Below are 18768 nucleotides of genomic sequence, written 5' to 3' on the forward strand. Positions count from 1 at the left end.
GAGCTGTGGGGACAAGGCAAGTGTTTTTTTCAGTTGTAATCCGATTGTCATACAATGTTGTATGACAATCAGATTGCACTGTAACGCTCGTTTCTATTTTTAGCTACCCCGAACCTGGTTCGGGGTAAACGCTTTCAGCAAGTTTTTTTACCCTGAACCAGGCTTGGGGTAACCCCCCCAGGTGGTTAATCAAACAGAAATGAGCATATAATACAGGGTTATACCCAAGAGCATTTACTAATGCACTATGCAAGTAGAAAGGCTTGCAACAACAGGCTTTTGTTTATGTCAGAACTGATTCTCTCGTTATGCAAGTCAATAGGAAGACAAAAACAGCTTAATGGAAGAATATCATTTTGACTGCAGGTTAAATGTACCAAATGCACATAGAATCACACTACTGACACAAACCCAAAAGCAGGCAGGTACAAGTCCTAATAATAAATTTAGCCCTTGTGTCAGGAACATCCCTACTTCAAATATGAACTGTATATGAGCAATATCAACTAAGGCGCCTGTATGCCGTCTATTTAATTACATGTTCAGAAAATAAAAAAGGTCTTAAAAAGTGTGATTGTGTTGTCTCTATTTGGAGAAGGTTTTCACATGAAATGGTTTTATGTTTTGCAAATGATGCATTAAAAGGTTTAGGCATTGTTGCAACACCTGTATGCTCTTATCCAAACACCAGCCCAACAATAGAATTATGATAGGCTTCATCTAATATCTGAGAGCAAATATCTTCCTGTGCCATAGAGTACACAGACATACCTGGTACCACAGGGTACATTTTTCACCTCATCAGTTTGCAATGTTGTCTGGAAAACAAACAAAAGTGTCATTTATTCTTAGGTAAACTCAAAATACTGAATAAAAAGTCAATAATTCAAAGATCAGACAAAGGAACAGAAAGACATATAAATTCAGCATTCAGCCATTATTACAGAAAGGATGGTGCCAAGCATGAAATCACTATCCTTCCTAATCAATGTTCGCATACAGACACACCTCACTCAATCAACATAATATAAAGAAAACACTCCGTTTTGGGATTCACCAGCAAAGGTGACTGGTATCAAACAGGATAAATGTTATGTGGGGCACAAGTACACCTGAACAATTATTAGCCAGCATTGTTAGCAATAATCAGAATTTTTGTTTGTTAAAATTTGCACATTGTTTATGAGCTCTTTATGGGTTTTCACATTTCAGACTGATATTATCTTGCTGGTGGAGGACTTTATGTGGGAACTAAAGATTAGGAATACTAACTGTGACCAGACAGGCCCTTTTTGCAGAAAGTACAGACAACTTTCCTTCTGTAATAAATTACCTTACCTGCGTGTTTGGAATTTCTTAAATTACACTCACCTGTTCTTGCCTTGCAGGTGCCGCCAACTTCACCCAGTCTTTTTCGGAGTTATGGTTTTAGACCATCTTAATTGGCCAGGCCTGAATTATCCCATCTCCCATGCATGTGAACAGGAGTTACTTTAGTCCTCAAAGCCTGGGGTATATCGGCTCAAAATACATTTCCGAAAATAATGTAAGCAGGCAGATATGAAATCCTAATTGCAGGAACATTGCCTATCCCTTTTGCAAGAACAACCTACTTGCTAGCAGTTTTTTTAATGTCTTGTATAGACTTACTTTAAGTGTTTTGTGGAAGCTAAGAATGATGTAAATTGAAAGTGAAATATAAAATCATTAACTATTTTCATTTGCCTTTTTACTCCAATATACTAGTAGTCATAGACTAACAGGACCAGTCTCAAATATCACCAACAACCTCAGATCATTGGTGTATGCACCAGATGAGTAGAGACTATAGAGAACTAATTATTTTAGGTCCTTTGAGTGCCTTAATAAGCCAGTGCTTCTAGGTCAAAGTCAGATCCGTGCAATTGGTGCTGTGTTTCCAGCAAAAAATCTCCCACCCTGAAAACCACCTGACATTTGCCTGTTTGGTGAAATCTTACCAAAGGGTTGAGTGCCCCTAAACTATTGCATGTGTTTTACACACACACACACAGACAGACAGACACAAACACAAAACACACACAATTTGAGCTTACCTGAACTGATCGAAAGCTAGTGATGAAAGGTAACATTATATGGTATCCAGGTCCACTAGGACTACTTAATAAAGCACCCCCTCTGGAAAAAAAAACAAAAACAAATATCAAATTTTATTTTATTAAACATTTATTTTTAATTTTATTAAACATTTATGTAATAGTATAAATAGCAAGGGGGTAATACGGTCAGAACAAAAAAGTGATGTTGAATGTTATATTTGCACAGTACAGTTTGTTGTCTTGTCCGACTGAGACTGATTATAGGACAGCTAGGAAAGATCCTATGCTCTCATTACAGAATGTATAGGAAGATGTAAGCATTGGGAGAAAAAAAAACATTTCTATGGTTTGATCAATATAAGATACAACAATACATGTCTAGTGTTTTTTAGACAATACATTCAGTTTGTAAACTTCTTTTATTTTGTAATTACCTATAATACACAGCCAGATGACCTTCTTCCACTTTATGGATAGATGAAAATAAAATCAAACCAATCAGGAGCGTCACTACTCCTACTACTGCTCCCAGATGTGCCATGGTCATTCTAATAAGGGAATAAACAAGATTTTGCATCAGAGTACATAGCAATCTAGTATTTTTTTACATTTTTTAGTACATGATAAAGCCAAACATATGTGATCCAGCAGCAGCAAGAGCTGAGCTACCCTGCATATACCTCCAAGCACAATGCAGATTGTTATAATTGGCTGATAAGGCAAAGTATGGATTCTATAACCCCCTGCAATAAAGCAGGAGAGCAAATGGGATGTCCTAAGAATAATGTTATAGCCTGTTCCAGAAAAACTGGTTAATAACTAACTTGGCAAATGCAGATGTTTATTAAACGCCTCAGGTCACAGGATGATGCAACCTTAACTTTTCAACAAGTGGGTAACTTTGGGCATTTCTGGTCAGACCTGCAAAAGCCTGTTATTTATTTGCAGCAGATTTTGTGTGCTGCCTATTAATAAATAGGTAAAGGTGTGTTTATCTTCGTTTTTTATTTTGCTTGTGATAAAGGAATTTAAGAAAGCCAATGTAAAAATGTGATATTACTTTTCAATATATTATTTTTTGTGTTCTGTACAAATAAACTGACATTTTATTAGAAATCTGCATGAATGTGAATGAATGTGATTAAATATATATACATACATAAATACATACATACACACACACACACACACCCCTTCCCCTCAAATCAACTCCAGGCCTTTTTATCTGCTCAATTGAAAATAACATAATGAAGGAATTGCCCACACCAGCCCATGAAATTGCCTTTGAGTCAATTGTCCAATTACTTTTGAGTCCCTGAAATGAAGTGATTGTGTTAAAAAAAGCTTTAGTTCCTAATATTTTTATCCAATCTTTTTGTTCAACCCACTGAATTAAAGCTGAAAGTCTGCAATTCAACTGCGTCTGAGTTGTTTCATTTAAAATGAATTGTGATAATGTACAGAACCAAATATTTATGGACCTAAATGTATATATATTAAACAGGATTTATATAGTGCTAACATATTACACAGCGCTGTTCAATAAATAGGGGTTGCAAATGGCAAATACAGACAGGGACAAAGGAGGAGGAGAGGACCCTGCCCCAAAGAGCTTCCAATTACACACATATACACACACATATATATAAATCAATTTAAGTTTGTGGCTAGCAATACCAACTAGTTTCTTAGAAATGTTTGTAATAATATATACCCAATCAGAACTCAACTGTTTTTCAGCATCCCAGAAATCTTGTTCCTTCTATTCAAAAAGTGATTCCACTTCTGATGTTGCTATTTAATTATATAAGAAAAAATAAAATAAATAATGATGCTATCAGCAATAAGCAGAAAAATGATCCTACATTGCTGGGTCTTGATAACTCCCTGCCCTTAATACACCTTTTCCTAACTATCCTGCTCCCTTTCAACATACTCATCATAGACTGTCCCTTACATTGGCCCTTGGATAACTATTTGCTACTCATAACATCATTTGGACCTCTTTGATCCCCTCCCCAACTTTCTAAATTTGCCTCTTTTTACAGGAATCATGCAGACACTAATTACTTACATTAAAAGTCTACTTAAGTTCTTTATCCAATGTTGTAAATTGATATTACTCCTTTGGTGTTATAAAGTACAATTAGGACATATTGAATACACACAACAAATATATGAACAGACAAGTCTGTATTTGTATTGAAATGATTTAGAATCCATTCTAAATTTCCTATTCCAAAAATATTTATTTGGAATAGGAAATTGTACTGAAAAATGGTCTTATACTGATAAAACAAGGAGTAAAAATATAACTGACTATTTCACCAGTAAAGCTTTATTAAACACAAGTTTGCAGTCCTTCTAAAATAATCTGCCAGCAACTCTGAGCTATATAAAGGAACTGAGCAACATGACGAGTTTTTCATCTGTGCTACATAGCAGCTGGTACAGAAGTCTGGCCTCTACTATGCAAAGTTTATGCCTAAGTAAACTACTCTTAAAACCTACCAAAAATTCCTGGCTAAGAAATTGCAACTGAAGCCCATCAGATAAACATGCTGCATAGATATGACGCTCTGGAATAGCAAACCCCTGGCAAACCTTTCTTTTATCACTGCAAACAGCCTTAAACATGCAAAATAGTTTACAATGCAATATAATAAATAACAAGACACACCCACACTGTAAACAGTTCTCTCTGCTGTATTTGCAGACGCAGTAGTACGTTTACATAAAAAATGTAAGCACATTCGCACTGGGAGAACAATATACTTTTTTCTAATAAACTTCCTAAAGCAGAAAATGTGGTACACAATGAAAAAAAAATCTAAAAACTAAGTCTTTGTTGTTTTTGTTTGTTCCTTTGCCACCAAGAAAAAAGTACTGAACATTAATCCCCAGGGGCAGATAATTGGAGGCACAGCTTTTACAATCTTTATAACTAATGGGAAGACAAAATAATACAAAACACCTCAACACACAGCAAAGAATCCAAAATACTTCACACTTTTCTCTCTATACGCTTTTTAAGGGACACAGTAATAACACTCAGGACCTGGTTGGTTAGTTTCTAAAGAACTTTCAGATGACAACTTCTCTACATTAGAACAGATTTTTATAGCAAAGGCAGGGGTGAGTATTTGCTCTCTTTTTTGCAGCGTCAGCAACAAAAATGTTTCATTACAAATATTAGTGATGAAGGGGGGCATGTCTGACAAACATCTGAAAATTCTAGTTTCATAGTCATCATGCTGAACATATGAAATCAGATGAGAAATGTCACAGAAACTAGATAAGTCTTAAATATCCTGTTATTTCTTATCAGTGACTACAATCCCATTTACATTTTGCCATGGGCCAACACACATTCCCTAACCGATATTTAGGGCAGCCCATTCATTCTGAAAACAATACACCTGCAACATTTCACATTTATGCATTGTGGAACTCTATAGTGCAGGTACATTTTATGTACCATTTACTTACTTGTGGCGCCTTACCTTGTGTATGTTCACATGTAGTATTGTGTGCATTAGCATGCATTGTCCTAAGGCAAAAAATCCTAAATACATGACCAATGCACCCCACTGACATTAAAACTCTCCTGTTTTCATCCTGAGTGGGCTGCCAGTGCACACCAATAGTCACTTAAACTCTGCATCTTCGATGACCTACCAATGGACCCACATGAACATTTCAACTTTCCTGGGCGTTTGTGTTTAAATTTGTTTTGTTTTTAATTGGATTTGGTTTGCAAATGGTTTACATTTGCATGTTATGGAGCAATACAACACATCTGCAGTGCAGTACTGATAAGCTGTACTGATTAGTAATGCAATGCCTAGGTCTGAATCAGTTGTTAAAGTCAAGAATGAACATTATGGTCAGAAAATTTGTATTTTAGTCTTTTAGTTTTTTTTTACGTGCCAGTAGCAGTCTCTATGTTTTTCCCATTAAACTCTTTTACAGCAAAAAGGTGGGTGACGCCCTGCAGCCCGGGTCACACAACTCGCATACAGTGCAGGCAAGGCTCTCACACACGGGCAGTACTCGGCTCTCCTCAGCCGTCCCTTGTATGACATGTACTGGAGCCTCCGCTTCCCCTCCCCGGTGCCCCGGCCACTCTCCCCACACTTCTCACCTGACTCACTAACTCGCCGTCCCTTGCTCTCTCATACTCCGCGTTCCGGCGCACCTCCAACTACGGAAGCCCAAGAGCGCCGCACTCGGTACCATAGCAACAGCTTCCGGTCTCTCGGTGCCATGGAACTCAACTTCCGTGTTGCTCCTTCCTGGTCTCCTTAAGTATTGTAGGAGGAAACCCTGGAGAAATAAGAGAGTTTAGTTGTCATAGCAGTTACTCAGATATGGCTGTGTGGTAGCTGTCATGAAATGCTGCCCTGTATTGTGCTGGACAATGTCATGCAAAGTGACAGTCCTCCTGACAGGCCATCCTCTCATTCATATGTCACCTTCCTGCTCTTCTACTGTCATGGTGTCCTGTCAGAGAGCTGGGTGTAATCATTGTGTAAATTACAGTACTGTGCAAGATAAGCAATTAAAACTGAGATAAATCAATAATAAATAATCTATATTTGGTGTGTCCATTATCTGACTTCCTTCACATGATTTCTTTCTGATATAGCTGCAATTAAGAGTGATCTAGCCATGTATCCCAGTGCATCAATAAACAATTTTACCAAATATGCCCCAATGATCAACAAGATAATAAGTCCAGGAGAGGAAAAGCTCTGCTCTGCTTCACAAAACACACTGCATATTACAAAAGTTGTGATTCCAAAGGTGATCCCCAAGCTTATTTGAAAGAGCATAAATAACCTGGCCACCTGAAGGCTGAAAACCTGATCAGTCAGCAAAACCGAAGAACATGAAGAAGGAATGTCAGGCACATCATGTTGACATTTCTTCACCATAAGGGGATTTCCATTGGAACCATCAGCTCAGAACTGGAAGAAATCGGCTGTACACCCATCTACCGAAGTTTGGTTGCCTTTCCAGTTATAGAATGCCAACCACAGAACATTATATTCTGTATTAAATTCATAAAATTCCAAGTGTTTGGTCAGGGAGACAAAAGGGGTTGTGGAAATAGCATTGTAAAGCTGCGTACACACATCAGATGATTGTTATCTGAGATGTAGGGTTGTTCTAGTCTCATGTGAGAATCTGCCATATGTACAGCCGTCCCCCAATGTCATTCATCAATCCACCCTGACATCGATTCTCCGAGCCAGGGAAGGAATGCTGAAATAAACAAGAGAGGAAGAGTGAAGGACAAACATAATTCAGCACAGCGCCGTTAGCACAAATCTGAACATATATTGCAGATTTATACAGAATGCAGATTTATCATGGAGCCTCTGGGAATCAGGTACTAGGAAATCCCTAGGGACTTACAAAAGTACACACAAGGCACCAACTAAAAAAGAAATTGTTCTTAGAACAGCCTGAGGGTAAGATGGCAGATCTACAAACACAGGAATGCAACACGTGGATATCAAGTTAGTTAGAACAACCTCAGAAATATTCTTTCAGAAAGCAAACAAGTAAATGAACACTTTTCACATGCTCATAATGTCACAACCAATGACATTTAATTTAATAATGTTTTAATTTAAGTCTCACTTTCAGCAACTAAACAACCACGTCCGCTTTGGTAAAAATCAGTGAGCCCGGACCCCTTACCATTCAACTCCTTAGGAAGAAGTTGAAAATTGTCTTTCAGATTGATTACAAAGAAGCTTCTCTTGGCAAGTAAAATTAAAAAGTAAAATAAGTCAGTTCACTTTTTTATGTGTGGGAGTCCGTTATTGATGCTGTGAGAACCTTCTCATTTTGTAGCTCAGTTTGTCTATGTCAAATTGTTTATGCTTGTTATGTTTTTCTTCTTGTTCTTGTTTCTTGCTTGTTCTGGTTAAATGATATACCCTATAGAAAACAAACTAGGGTGGTTTATGACTACTCACCGAACTCCCATAGCAGCTGAAACCCGTTTATGTGACATGATGAAATATATGATGCCAGATTTACAGGGCATTAGGCATCATGTATCCCAATTTACCCTGGAAAAGAGAAATAAAGGGCCTTGATAAGGCAGTCAGTATTTGTGTTGCTGCAGAATTGCCGCTTTTTATTTGGGACTTTGGCCCATGAGTGTCCTGAAAGGAATGGGTGGGCCAAGCACTCCAACCCTTTTTCCAGGCCAGGAAATAAGGATGGCTCTGGAGCACCCTGCCATGAATAAAAAGTCACTTGTCTTTGTATCTTTATAAAGGGAAGTGGTAGGCAGAGACCAGATGGTGAGGCTGTAGGCTTGGAGAGCCTAGGAGGTCTCCCAAAATCTAGGTCACTGGGACCAATACCCTGATGGTTGTCAAAGTCCGAGCCTGAGATCAAAGAGCAAAGCTGATGGGTGCAGGACTGGGCAGCCCATAGTTTTGGACTACAGACTTATAGCTACAGAAGCTGCAACACATGTTACCCATGAGTGCCAGGTTCAATCCTGGAGTAGCTGCTTGGAGTAGCTATTTACTAACCATTTGGGACTTATTTGCTGTAATAAGCCATTTTTTTTGTTACGCTGGATTACAATGTTTTTTGTGCTATGCTCATGCTCAAGTGACATAGCATTTTGAGTCGAGCCTGAACCTCATAAATGGACTTTTCAACCAACCTACAGTGTCCTGCGATGATCTGACCTCCCTATTATCACAATATTTATATATTGCATTATTTTTATATATAATATATTATTTTAATACTTTAGCAAACAAGTAAGACCTTACAATACATATTTCTGGCAAAAATATAGGAGGCGCACAACCACTCTGTAATGTGTGCAGCCAGCAAATGGATATAAACTAGCAATGATATTGGGGACAGGTAAGGGGGGGCCCATGGTTTCAAAGTGGATTCAAAAATGGAACAGTGGCCCAAACAGTAACTTAAACTAAAAAAAGCCCCAAAAAATGCATAACACATTAATGCTAAGTTTGTCAATACAACGCTAACTGTAAAGGGCATAATATAAAAGTACCTACCAAGTAAGTAACTCTAAAAGAATCTTTTCTTTAAATCAGAACTTTAACAGGGTAAAAAACGGAAGTACTAGATGATCCACCTTCATGATTTAGTTTAAAGTTATTTATAGCTCTCAAAACATTAATTTTTGTTGGTCAAATGGAAGTTTAGAGCTACACTGATTGGTAGTATTGAGGTTTCAGTTATTTATCCACAAGAGGTCACCAGAGAGTTGAGAGACTAAACCAAAAATGTTTCTATGTCTGTTTTATGTGCAGAGCAACATGTACACACGATAGATGGTCAACGATCGTCGTCCAATCTGATCCGCCGGTCCGGTCGTTCATTTCCAACGACTATCCTCGTTTGGTTACTTTTTTTACGAACGATTTTTGCCCAATCGATCGTTCGTCGTTCGTTCATCGTTCATTTCCAACGATAAAAATTGGAAGTGTGTATGCAGCTTAAGCGTTAGGGAAGCACGAAATGGCCAGCTTTTTGCAGGCATTTGCAAAGGTTTTACATGCATTTGCAGGTCCCCTAATAATAAAACTAGTCTAATAGGCTTGGGACTTTCCTGAAAAATAAATGTGTCAGTGAGCATGTGTGCCCATCCCACCAACCCCCCCATAGTAAGCTTGTGATGCCTATTCAAAGTACCCCTTTGATAGCTGTCCCCGGCTGCTTTCTTGCTGGATTGTCTGGGTATATGTTAAAAATGACAGGAGCTCTGCCCACCTGAGCATAGCTCCTGTGGTCACATTTAGCCAGTCCAGCACGGGGGTAGCTGAGGACATGTAAATAATGTCAGAAGCTCCACCCACATGGATAGAGGTTCTCATTTTCTTCGGCCAATCCAGCAAGAGGGAGCCGAGGACAGCTGTCCAAAGTTTCCCCCTGTAAACGCAATAAAAAGGTTTTTCAATGTATGTATAACTCTTGCAAAAATGTTTGCAAATGCTTAAAAATGCTTGTACAAATGTTTTTAAGCATTTGCAAGTGGAAACAATTCAAGGCTATACAGGTGGCAAACTGCTCCTGGATACTGCATTACTCTGTTAAGCATCCAAAACATGCATTCTAAAAGGACTCAAAACTGCTTGCAATACCTGCTAGACTGAATAAGGCCTTTGTATTACTTATCTATAGTACAGAATATTCACATTCTTGCTTTGCTAGACAGGGCTACGCAGCAGTGTGGCAGAGCAAAATCAGTAGTAACTATGTAGGGTTTAATGATGCAGCATTGTGGTCTCTAAACATCAATTATTTTTAATAGTGACATGACTGATAGGGATTATCAACTGTCTTATCAGCTGTCCTTTCTGCTACTAAATGATGTTTAGGAATCTTATCATTATGCATGGTCTCCCAAAATAAAATAATCAACATCTTGTAATAGGCACAAAGAGTTTATTAATGACAAGTAAAATCATAAAGATGACATTTAATATCAATAAATAAATACAAAACAATACAAACTTTCATGGGGCCAGCCCATCAGATTGAAAGTACAATGAACAAGGCACACAGCAATGCCACTTTTCCTCCAAAACAATGAATGGAAAACAGATTTTTTTTACAAAAGTGGCTATTGATATTTCCATTGTTCCATTTGAAAAATCAAATTTTAAAACAGCAACTTTGCAGGATCTTTTTGTAGGAGAGCTTGGCTATGGTGGGATTGTTCTGCTACTCTATCATTTGTCTTCAGGAGGCCAGTGGAGAGTTGGTATTATTATATAAAAATCATATCTGAAGTTTTTTTTACTAAAGTATAGTATATAGTATATAGGGACCACTGCCATGGTAGAGAAACTACTGCAACTGTTGCTGATTTAAAAATAAACAGCAAATACCATTCTAGCTGTAAATACATAATAAAATATTACATAAATTATATAATTAACATAAATAGTTGGAAATATGTTATGTACAACATTTTTGTTATTTTCAGTTTTTCGTTTTAGTTGGAAAACCCAACAGAGGACTGTAAACAATGTAACTGTATATAGTCCCAAATGCCAGTAAAGAGAAAGGCACTTGCCTGCCACACAAAAAAGAACATTTCAGTGTTGGAAATGAGGTATGACAATTTGATAAAAGGTCAGAGACATTTTTGGATGGATTTTTGAAATGATTTAGACACTTATAATGCAAAAGTAAGAAAATAAACTGTAAGTAAATATATTTTTTTCCTAGTAACCTAGATCTTGCAATCGATGGTGTACCCTGTCTGTCTCCATGTTTTAAAAACAATATTTGCACTAAAAATTAAAATGTTCACTTATACAGCACCGTTGGTTGGTATTACTAGTGAAGAATAAAAACTTGAAAATGGTATCAGTGCAAATGTAAAAATAAAAGGCCCTTTACTTTGTAGGTTTGGAATAGTTCTAGTTCTAAATATATAGCATACTTAGATATAAAGAAGGGGAATTTACTAAAGAAGTTGAGAATATTCACTGCATTTGTCCAGTCATGTATATAGCATGATGTAAAAATCCTGTTTGCTCTGAATACTCAACCACGTGCAGATAAAATACACAAACAGGAATCCGCTTTTTACATTATTGGGTAACTGGATATATATTTACACAGCTCAATGTCTTTAGGAAATCAGCCTCATTAAGTCTGCAAAACAAATTTCCATGAAGATCAGAGTCAGGGTTATGGAAGTTCACCTGGCCTAGAAAAAGTAATTGAAATGTAACAGTCCGTAGGCCCAGTTTCCAATACTTGTTGCCCACTTTGTTTGAAAAGCTTCAAACGCTCATTATTTAAACACAATGTAAAAACCTTCGACCGAAAGCAAGTTGTAGTCTCAATGGATTCTGTTGAGCTGCTTTGCATGACTTCAAACCAACACAGCATGTTGCGTTGGTATTAGAAACAAAGCATCCCACCACATCCATAGAGAATGCATTGAGCAGGTTGTAGTAACTCAATTCTAACATGCCGCTTTTCCAACGTTAGCTAAATTTGCGGTACAAAGCATGTAGAGAATGGGCCTTTCTGTGAAGATAATTGATTGTCTATAGATCTTCTCATGCTTTTAGTATCCATGTGGGAACCATAACAGTCTGAGACAATGCACACCTATGAACACTACAAAAGTGCACTTGCCCAAAGAAGCACCAATATCTTGATCCCAAGTTGTTTAAAATTGCTTACAAGCTGGTTTACATTGATACTTGGCTGCTAAGATTAGGTTAATAGGCTCCATTCACAGATCTGCTTCCCATTTTGTCAGCTTTTTTTCATTATTTTGTTATTAAATTGTCTAGCACACTGTCGGACGCCATGTTTTCCTCTATCCAGCCCAGGTAGTTTGTCATTTGAGTATACACTCCAGGCTTGTTTTCTTTGGCGCACTCATCACCCCAGCTTATTATACCATAGAGTACCATTCGATCACCGTTCTGGCAGACAAGAGGACCACCGGAATCTCCCTAAAAACAAGGAAACATGGATGATTAGCTTTAGTACTTTGAAGACAGATCAAAGCCCATTGTACATAAATCTGTAAAAAATAGAGCACTTAAGCTCACCATTTACATTACAGTCTTCATGTGCAATTGCCTATAAAACATCTGATCACTAAAATAGAGGCATTATGTAACCATGACCCCCTAAACTTTTGGGGGCTTTTCACCAGGGAACAAATCCAGTTGCCACATTTGGAAATATGGTGTTCCAAAATTGGTGAACAGGTTTCAAAAAGTCAAGGATAAACTGTAAATTTCGCCATATGAGCACCTTGCTGAACTATCCCTTATTTTGTATCTCATCAGGGAGACCCATACAGAGATGTCGGTATGTTTTTTAGAAATTTACAGGTTGTAATTCATGTGATAAGCTTTTGAGCAGCATAAAATAAAGACAGGGAATTGTTTTCTATAACTGGTCATTTGTGACTATCCCACCTCCATCTAATGTCTCACCAACATTGCTGAGGTATTATAAAGTTTACAGAGTAAAAAGCAATGGTAAAGCAATTTGTTGTAATTATAATCTCACCTTGCAAGCATCAACCTTCCATGATGGATCCCCAGCACAAAACATATTGTTATTGATCAGCTTTCCATAATATTTTTCGGACTGGCACACTTCCTGAGGGATTATCTGAACCGTAGAAGACTTTAGGAACTGAGAGTATTTAATGCTATCTGCAATAAAGAAAATTAACACCAAGTAAGCAGGGTAAGAGTTTTCTAAGGTTGTAATAATAAATAAGTAAATCAGCAGATAAAAGGCAACATAGCTGTGTTCACATACCATAAGATTCCTTTCCAAATCCGGCAATCTCACACTTTGTCCCACCTTCTAATTTGAGGTCTGGTGGTGGCAAACAGATGGTCTGAACTTGGTCAGTCATGGAAGCACATTGTCCAGATTTCGAGCGGATCTTCACCAACGCTAAAAAATAATGTGGGGTTCCGAATGTTAGCTTCCTGGACAATAAAACTTGATGCTTACAGTATTACAACATAGTATTCATTTTATAGTATAGTATAGCATCACTAGTACAATGGAGTTTATCTAATATTTTTTTTCCAGTGCAGCTGCTACTTCAATGTTTTTTTAGGATACTTCTGCTTCTCTTACCAATATCATTGTCCAGAGCATTTGTCTCATCGCTGTAATATCGGTGTCGGATGATTTTCTCCACCATAAATTTCTGTTCTCTAAATTCATTTGTTTCATCGATGTTTGTCTTTCCCAAAACAATGGAATAGTCCTTGGGTTCAGGAAACTCACTAAAAATACAAAATATATGAATAATTAGGCAACTAGAAATTTAAATCATTTATTTATCATGCCCAGAAGTACCAGGTATTGCTTTTCACTCGCGACGGACGAGTAGAGAAGCTATGGGAGGGTAAGTGTAGGGAACTGGTGGTGTTGTCATTAAAGTGAACCTATTGATTTGCCGTGCATGGATAACATTTTTCCTTTACCAAACAATCATATTTAGACTGGCAATACGTGATTTTTACTATTGCTGACTGCGTTTTAAACTTGTGGTATTAGTTATGGTAATGTTATGAGTAGTACACAGTTAGAAATAACTGAAATTATAAAACAAGTTACAAATCATCTTTTGCTCTGCATGCTTGATGCCACGTATGATGCACTAGATAAATGCCAGAAAATCATTATTTTGCTTTGACAATATTAACAAACACTCACCCATCTGGGAAACAATGAGCTGCAGTGACCACCCAGCATGGATGAATAAGACTTCCTCCACACTGGAAGAACTCCTGTTTGCTTCTGCGGCTGATTTGGTAAAGTGTGGCTATCCATGGGTGGGATTCAACTGAACTGCTCATCCCACCGATGATTTTATATAACTTTTGCTGGCGGCGGCCACAAGTAGGTTCTGTGTCAAAAAAAAAAAAGGCAAAGGTTACTATGGTTTATTCACAAAGTCTTATCAGTATCAGTTAAAGAGAATACTATATGGCATCTGCATTTGGGCTTCAACCGCAGCGTTGGCTTGTTTAACACAGCTGAGCTACAGCTGATGATGCTAAATGTCCCGACATATTTGTACATTTAGTGTTGACCACAAAAGAATAAAGAGGCTGACAACACAAGTAAGTTGTGACACACACTAACCTGTTTTTGCCACTGTTGTTGATACTGTAGTTTCTTCTTCTAGTTCACATTTTGGGATTTGACAAAACATAGTGGCAATCCCTTTGGGTCCCCTGAAGTAGCACCATGGTCTCATTCCATTCTGAGGGTTTCTGAGAGAGAAGAAAAGAAAAGATATAAAGGCTGCACTAAAAATTATCAGACAGGATATAAATATTTCACATTCAATTTTTTACATTTCTACATATGGCAAAGACCTATGATAACACCCCAGCTACACCTTTACTTTGCACATTAAAAGAAAGTGTATGCAGTGCTTTTTCAACCAACAGGAGAGCAAGCAAAAGATAGTACATGACCCAGTCGACTGAGTTACTTAATATGTGATTTGCCTGAAGCATTTGGGTGACGGTATTTATTGGGTGTCATGATAGTAGAAAATGTAGTCATTGGTTTAAAGCGCATTCATTCTAAATGTTGATTCCTTCCCTCTTTCGCCAATGCTTTATGATAGCATCATTGTGTAGCACTCAATCAACACCAAATATGTATTGTATTGTAGAATAAGGGAAGGTGTTAGATCAATTATAAGTGCTGATTACTAAGAACACTGGGTAAAACATTGATGCCTGATAAATTGGACAAATATATTTACACAATCTGCACAACTTCTGTAACAGAGTTAATAATATGAAAATGCTGTTAATATATCATCTTTTTCACTGCATATTTCTGTGCTTGAAAAAGATTTTACACATTGAGAGCAATACCTGCAATAGTTGTGCCTCCCAATCCCAAACTGTAAGGCGTCCTTCATGTGGTAATTGAAAAAACGATCTTTTAGGAGTGCAGAGTCCCATCGTAGGCAATCATGGTTATTAGTGGTTTTTGATGCAGTGCCTCTGTAGTCCTGGCCCCTGTCTTCGTAGCATGTAGCTTGCAAGTCTGTAATAATACAAAAAAAGTCCATATGGATTTGGAAGCACTAAACTAAAAGCAATAAAAATTAAGCAATAAAAATTAATTTTGTGGAGCAGCAACAATTAAGTGATTAACTGTACCTAATTCACAGTGCTGTCCAGCATATCCTATTGGGCAAATACATCTGGGTCTGCGCTGGAATCTGGAAGATACACAGGTTCCTCCGTGTAAGCAGACACATTCTGGAAAGAAATAGAAAAAGACATAAACAAATGGAATATTTGCAATACTTTTGTAGAATTTTCACATGAACTAAATATGTCCTAATCAATATGATTAAACCACTTTACTTGATGTGTGCTACACAAAATCCATTGCAGCATGTACAGTGTTAGGTAAAAAGTTAATTTAATATAAATAAATCCTGAAAATATTGATAATAATGACAGTATATACATCAGTAAATGGATGGCAGCAAAGTAATGTTGAAAGTAACCTTTATATTTTTATACATATTTTAATAAATATTAAAAAAAAACTACCTACCTTCTGTACTCTTTGGTGTTTTTGGGAGCTTCTGAAAGAGAAAGAAATCTTTAGTAACAGAATAGAATGCACTTAAAAACAGATATGTATCATACTCAAAGAGAACTTACTGATTCCAGTCCGCTAATAAGTACACAAACAAAGGCTAAGGTCAAGATAAGCTTCATTTTGTCTGCTGTGATCTTCTTGTTACTGAAATGAGAATGACATACACGTACTTAGAGCATCTCTAATGACTTGAAATATGACAATCAAATAAAGTTCAAACAACTGGTTAACCTAATGGGTCCAATATATAGCAAGGATAAAGTGTTGTCAAGTAGAATAAAACAATAGAAATAGTTTTTACTGGGACTCACAACCATGTTTCTTTTCTGATTTTTAATTGTTGCATGTTCATACTATTCCATTCCTCTGCATTATATTGACACGCTGTGTATCATTCATTTTAAATAGGCTGTAAACACACAGGAATGGAGCAAAAAATGTACATGCAGCATGTTTCTGTAGCAGTGCACCACAATTCACGGCATTGCATTACTGTATGTGCACTGCAATATATGTCTGGGATACTGAAGAAATTTATTTCCATTAAGCCTCTATGTACTTTTTAATTCTGTGTTCCAACAGACACCAATTCTCCAAAAGCATATGAATTAGAAATCATTTTTAAAAAACACAAGGAGTTTTGTACAGCATCTCACATGTAGAAAGAAAATGGAATGTATATTAATAGATTTCTCAGAGAAACATTATATCCAGTTGACAATGCAAAACCCCAATGTCAGCAAATGAATGGTAAAGTATTATAACTGGTTATATTGTAACAGTAAGATATCACTTTGCCTATTTTTAGATGCTGGTATCTCAAAGATGTTACATTTTGTGGACTACAGCACTTTTGCAGCTGCTGATTTTGATTTGTATGTAGTTTTGTTTAATAAATCTACAATAGATCTTTAGACATTTGACAGATAATGAACCCAACATGTATCTATACCAAAAAAAAATTACTATGTAAAACACTTTTTCACAATTAGTAACTATTGTAAAAAACATAGTCTTGTCACAGGATCCTTAAGTTAAAATGAATTCTTCCAGGTGGTGTCTGGTATACCCTACAAAGGCGGGTACATCCATTATTTATGCAAAACTGCCAATATACATCTGACAAACTGATTCTACAATTTCTTTTAACTTGTCAACTATGCAATATGAGGATTCTGCCAAATATACAGATTTAAATATCCAATCAGGGGGTCCTTGTACTACATAATGGTGGATTAATGTGGATTAATAAAAGTATACATTGGTTGTAACAATAATGATTAATTTATTAATTCAACATTCCAAAAGATCTGGAGCATTTCTACACATTACATCCATGAATAACTGTCACCAATTCATTCAATACTGTAAAATAATATTTTCCTTTTACAGTCTTCAATATGCAGAACTTGTTCACATTGTCCCAGACAGGAATACATCCTCATATATAGTTGTAGTATATATCCAGGGGTAACACTTACCACTCAGAAGTCCAGCTTTCACCTTGCAGCTGTCTGCAGATGTTTCCTCTATGTTTGCAGTGAGTTGTCTATATCCTGCAGTAGATGGGACTGTGCCTTATAATGCTCAGCTCTGCTCTCTGATTGGCTGGCACTGTGCCCTATAATACTCAGATCTGCTCTCTGATTGGCTGGCACTGTGCCTTAGGCGTGGCAGTGTGCAGAGGCCGTACCGCAGGCTCATCATCCTGTACATTAACTCTTTGTAAACATGAGAACCTGTGAGTCAACTATAGGGGATTCACAGCAGTTTCGCAGGAAATGAACCAATTAACACTTCACGTGCCAGACAACTTACTAGGAAATAGGAAACACAAACCATAATACACATAACATAATATTACATTTTTTCAACTGTTCTAAAGTCAGTCTAAGCTTCCCATAATAATTCAAGGCTAGAAGCTAATGCAGCCTTTTTATGGGCAAATTATTAACAATTATTTTTTTTAATTTTTTTATTGTTTTTATAAATTGGCCCAATAAGGAAGCTGTAAAATACTATAGTAGTAATGTAAACTATAACAATATTCAACAAAATTAAAATCAAGTAAATATATGTTAAATGCAATGTAGGCCACTTGGGCTGAAATCACACTTGTGTTAATGCACACTGTGTTGTAGGTGAGAATTACTATTTATGGAGGAGCACTCCATTACAAATATACAATAAAATGCATCTGAACAAATACCAACATATATTAATGACCAAAAAGAATGCAGGTAGCCAAGGATAGAGCAGGTGTTTTATTCTATGTTGCAGCTTCCTAACAGGACCCAATTTCTTTATTCTTTTTATTTTATTATTTATTTTCTTCTTTTGTATCAGATCTGTATACCTATTAACCAGCTTAAGCGAAACCTTTCCTGGGAAATATACAGAATGTTAACAGCTACTGCCCACCTCCCTGTAAAATTGCATGTCACTTGTCTATGGCTTTTATACTTTTTAAAGTATCGACCCATTAAAATTAGGCATTAAAAAAAAGGTCACCTACACAGCCTACTAT

General features: G+C 36.9%; 2 protein-coding genes across 4 annotated transcripts in view; both read right to left on the reverse strand.

Moving 5' to 3' along the window:
• Nucleotides 1–6335, reverse strand: part of LOC140340092 (erlin-1) — a 21444-nt gene extending 15109 nt beyond the window's left edge. The window contains exons 1-5 of one of the 3 annotated variants that reach the window (XM_072425102.1): nt 6223–6333; nt 3793–3872; nt 2513–2626; nt 2076–2157; nt 772–818 (exon numbers count right to left, since the gene is read on the reverse strand). In XM_072425102.1, coding sequence (XP_072281203.1) covers nt 772–818; nt 2076–2157; nt 2513–2625 — 242 coding nt within the window. In that variant the 5' untranslated portion in view covers nt 2626; nt 3793–3872; nt 6223–6333. Of the gene's footprint in view, nt 1–771; nt 819–2075; nt 2158–2512; nt 2627–3792; nt 3873–6222 lie in introns of all 3 variants that reach the window. The other 2 variants (XM_072425100.1, XM_072425101.1) reach the window with 2 other exon arrangements.
• A 4180-nt stretch (nt 6336–10515) lies between these two features.
• On the reverse strand, nt 10516–17798 carry PLAU (plasminogen activator, urokinase). The gene is made up of 11 exons (XM_072424194.1): nt 17723–17798; nt 16304–16385; nt 16194–16224; nt 15788–15889; nt 15497–15671; nt 14748–14878; nt 14316–14508; nt 13731–13882; nt 13401–13541; nt 13143–13291; nt 10516–12574 (listed from the first exon to the last, which is right to left on the reverse strand). The coding sequence occupies exons 2-11, from the start codon at nt 16358–16360 to the stop codon at nt 12386–12388; spliced, it is 1320 nt and encodes a 439-aa protein (XP_072280295.1). The 5' UTR covers nt 16361–16385; nt 17723–17798; the 3' UTR covers nt 10516–12385.
• Between the last annotated feature and the right edge of the window lie 970 nt (nt 17799–18768).

This window comes from Pyxicephalus adspersus, chromosome 10, assembly GCF_032062135.1.
Source record: "Pyxicephalus adspersus chromosome 10, UCB_Pads_2.0, whole genome shotgun sequence".
Classification (NCBI taxonomy): domain Eukaryota; kingdom Metazoa; phylum Chordata; class Amphibia; order Anura; family Pyxicephalidae; genus Pyxicephalus; species Pyxicephalus adspersus.

Coding starts and splice junctions, on each gene's coding strand:
- PLAU (XM_072424194.1), bottom strand. CDS start 16,360: ATGAAGCTTATCTTGACCTTAGCCTTTGTTTGTGTACTTATTAGCGGA. Junction 14,879..15,496: donor GGGAGGCACAACTATTGCAG/GTATTGCTCTCA, acceptor CTTCTCTCTCAG/AAACCCTCAGAATGGAATGA. Junction 14,509..14,747: donor AACAACAGTGGCAAAAACAG/GTTAGTGTGTGT, acceptor TTTTTGACACAG/AACCTACTTGTGGCCGCCGC.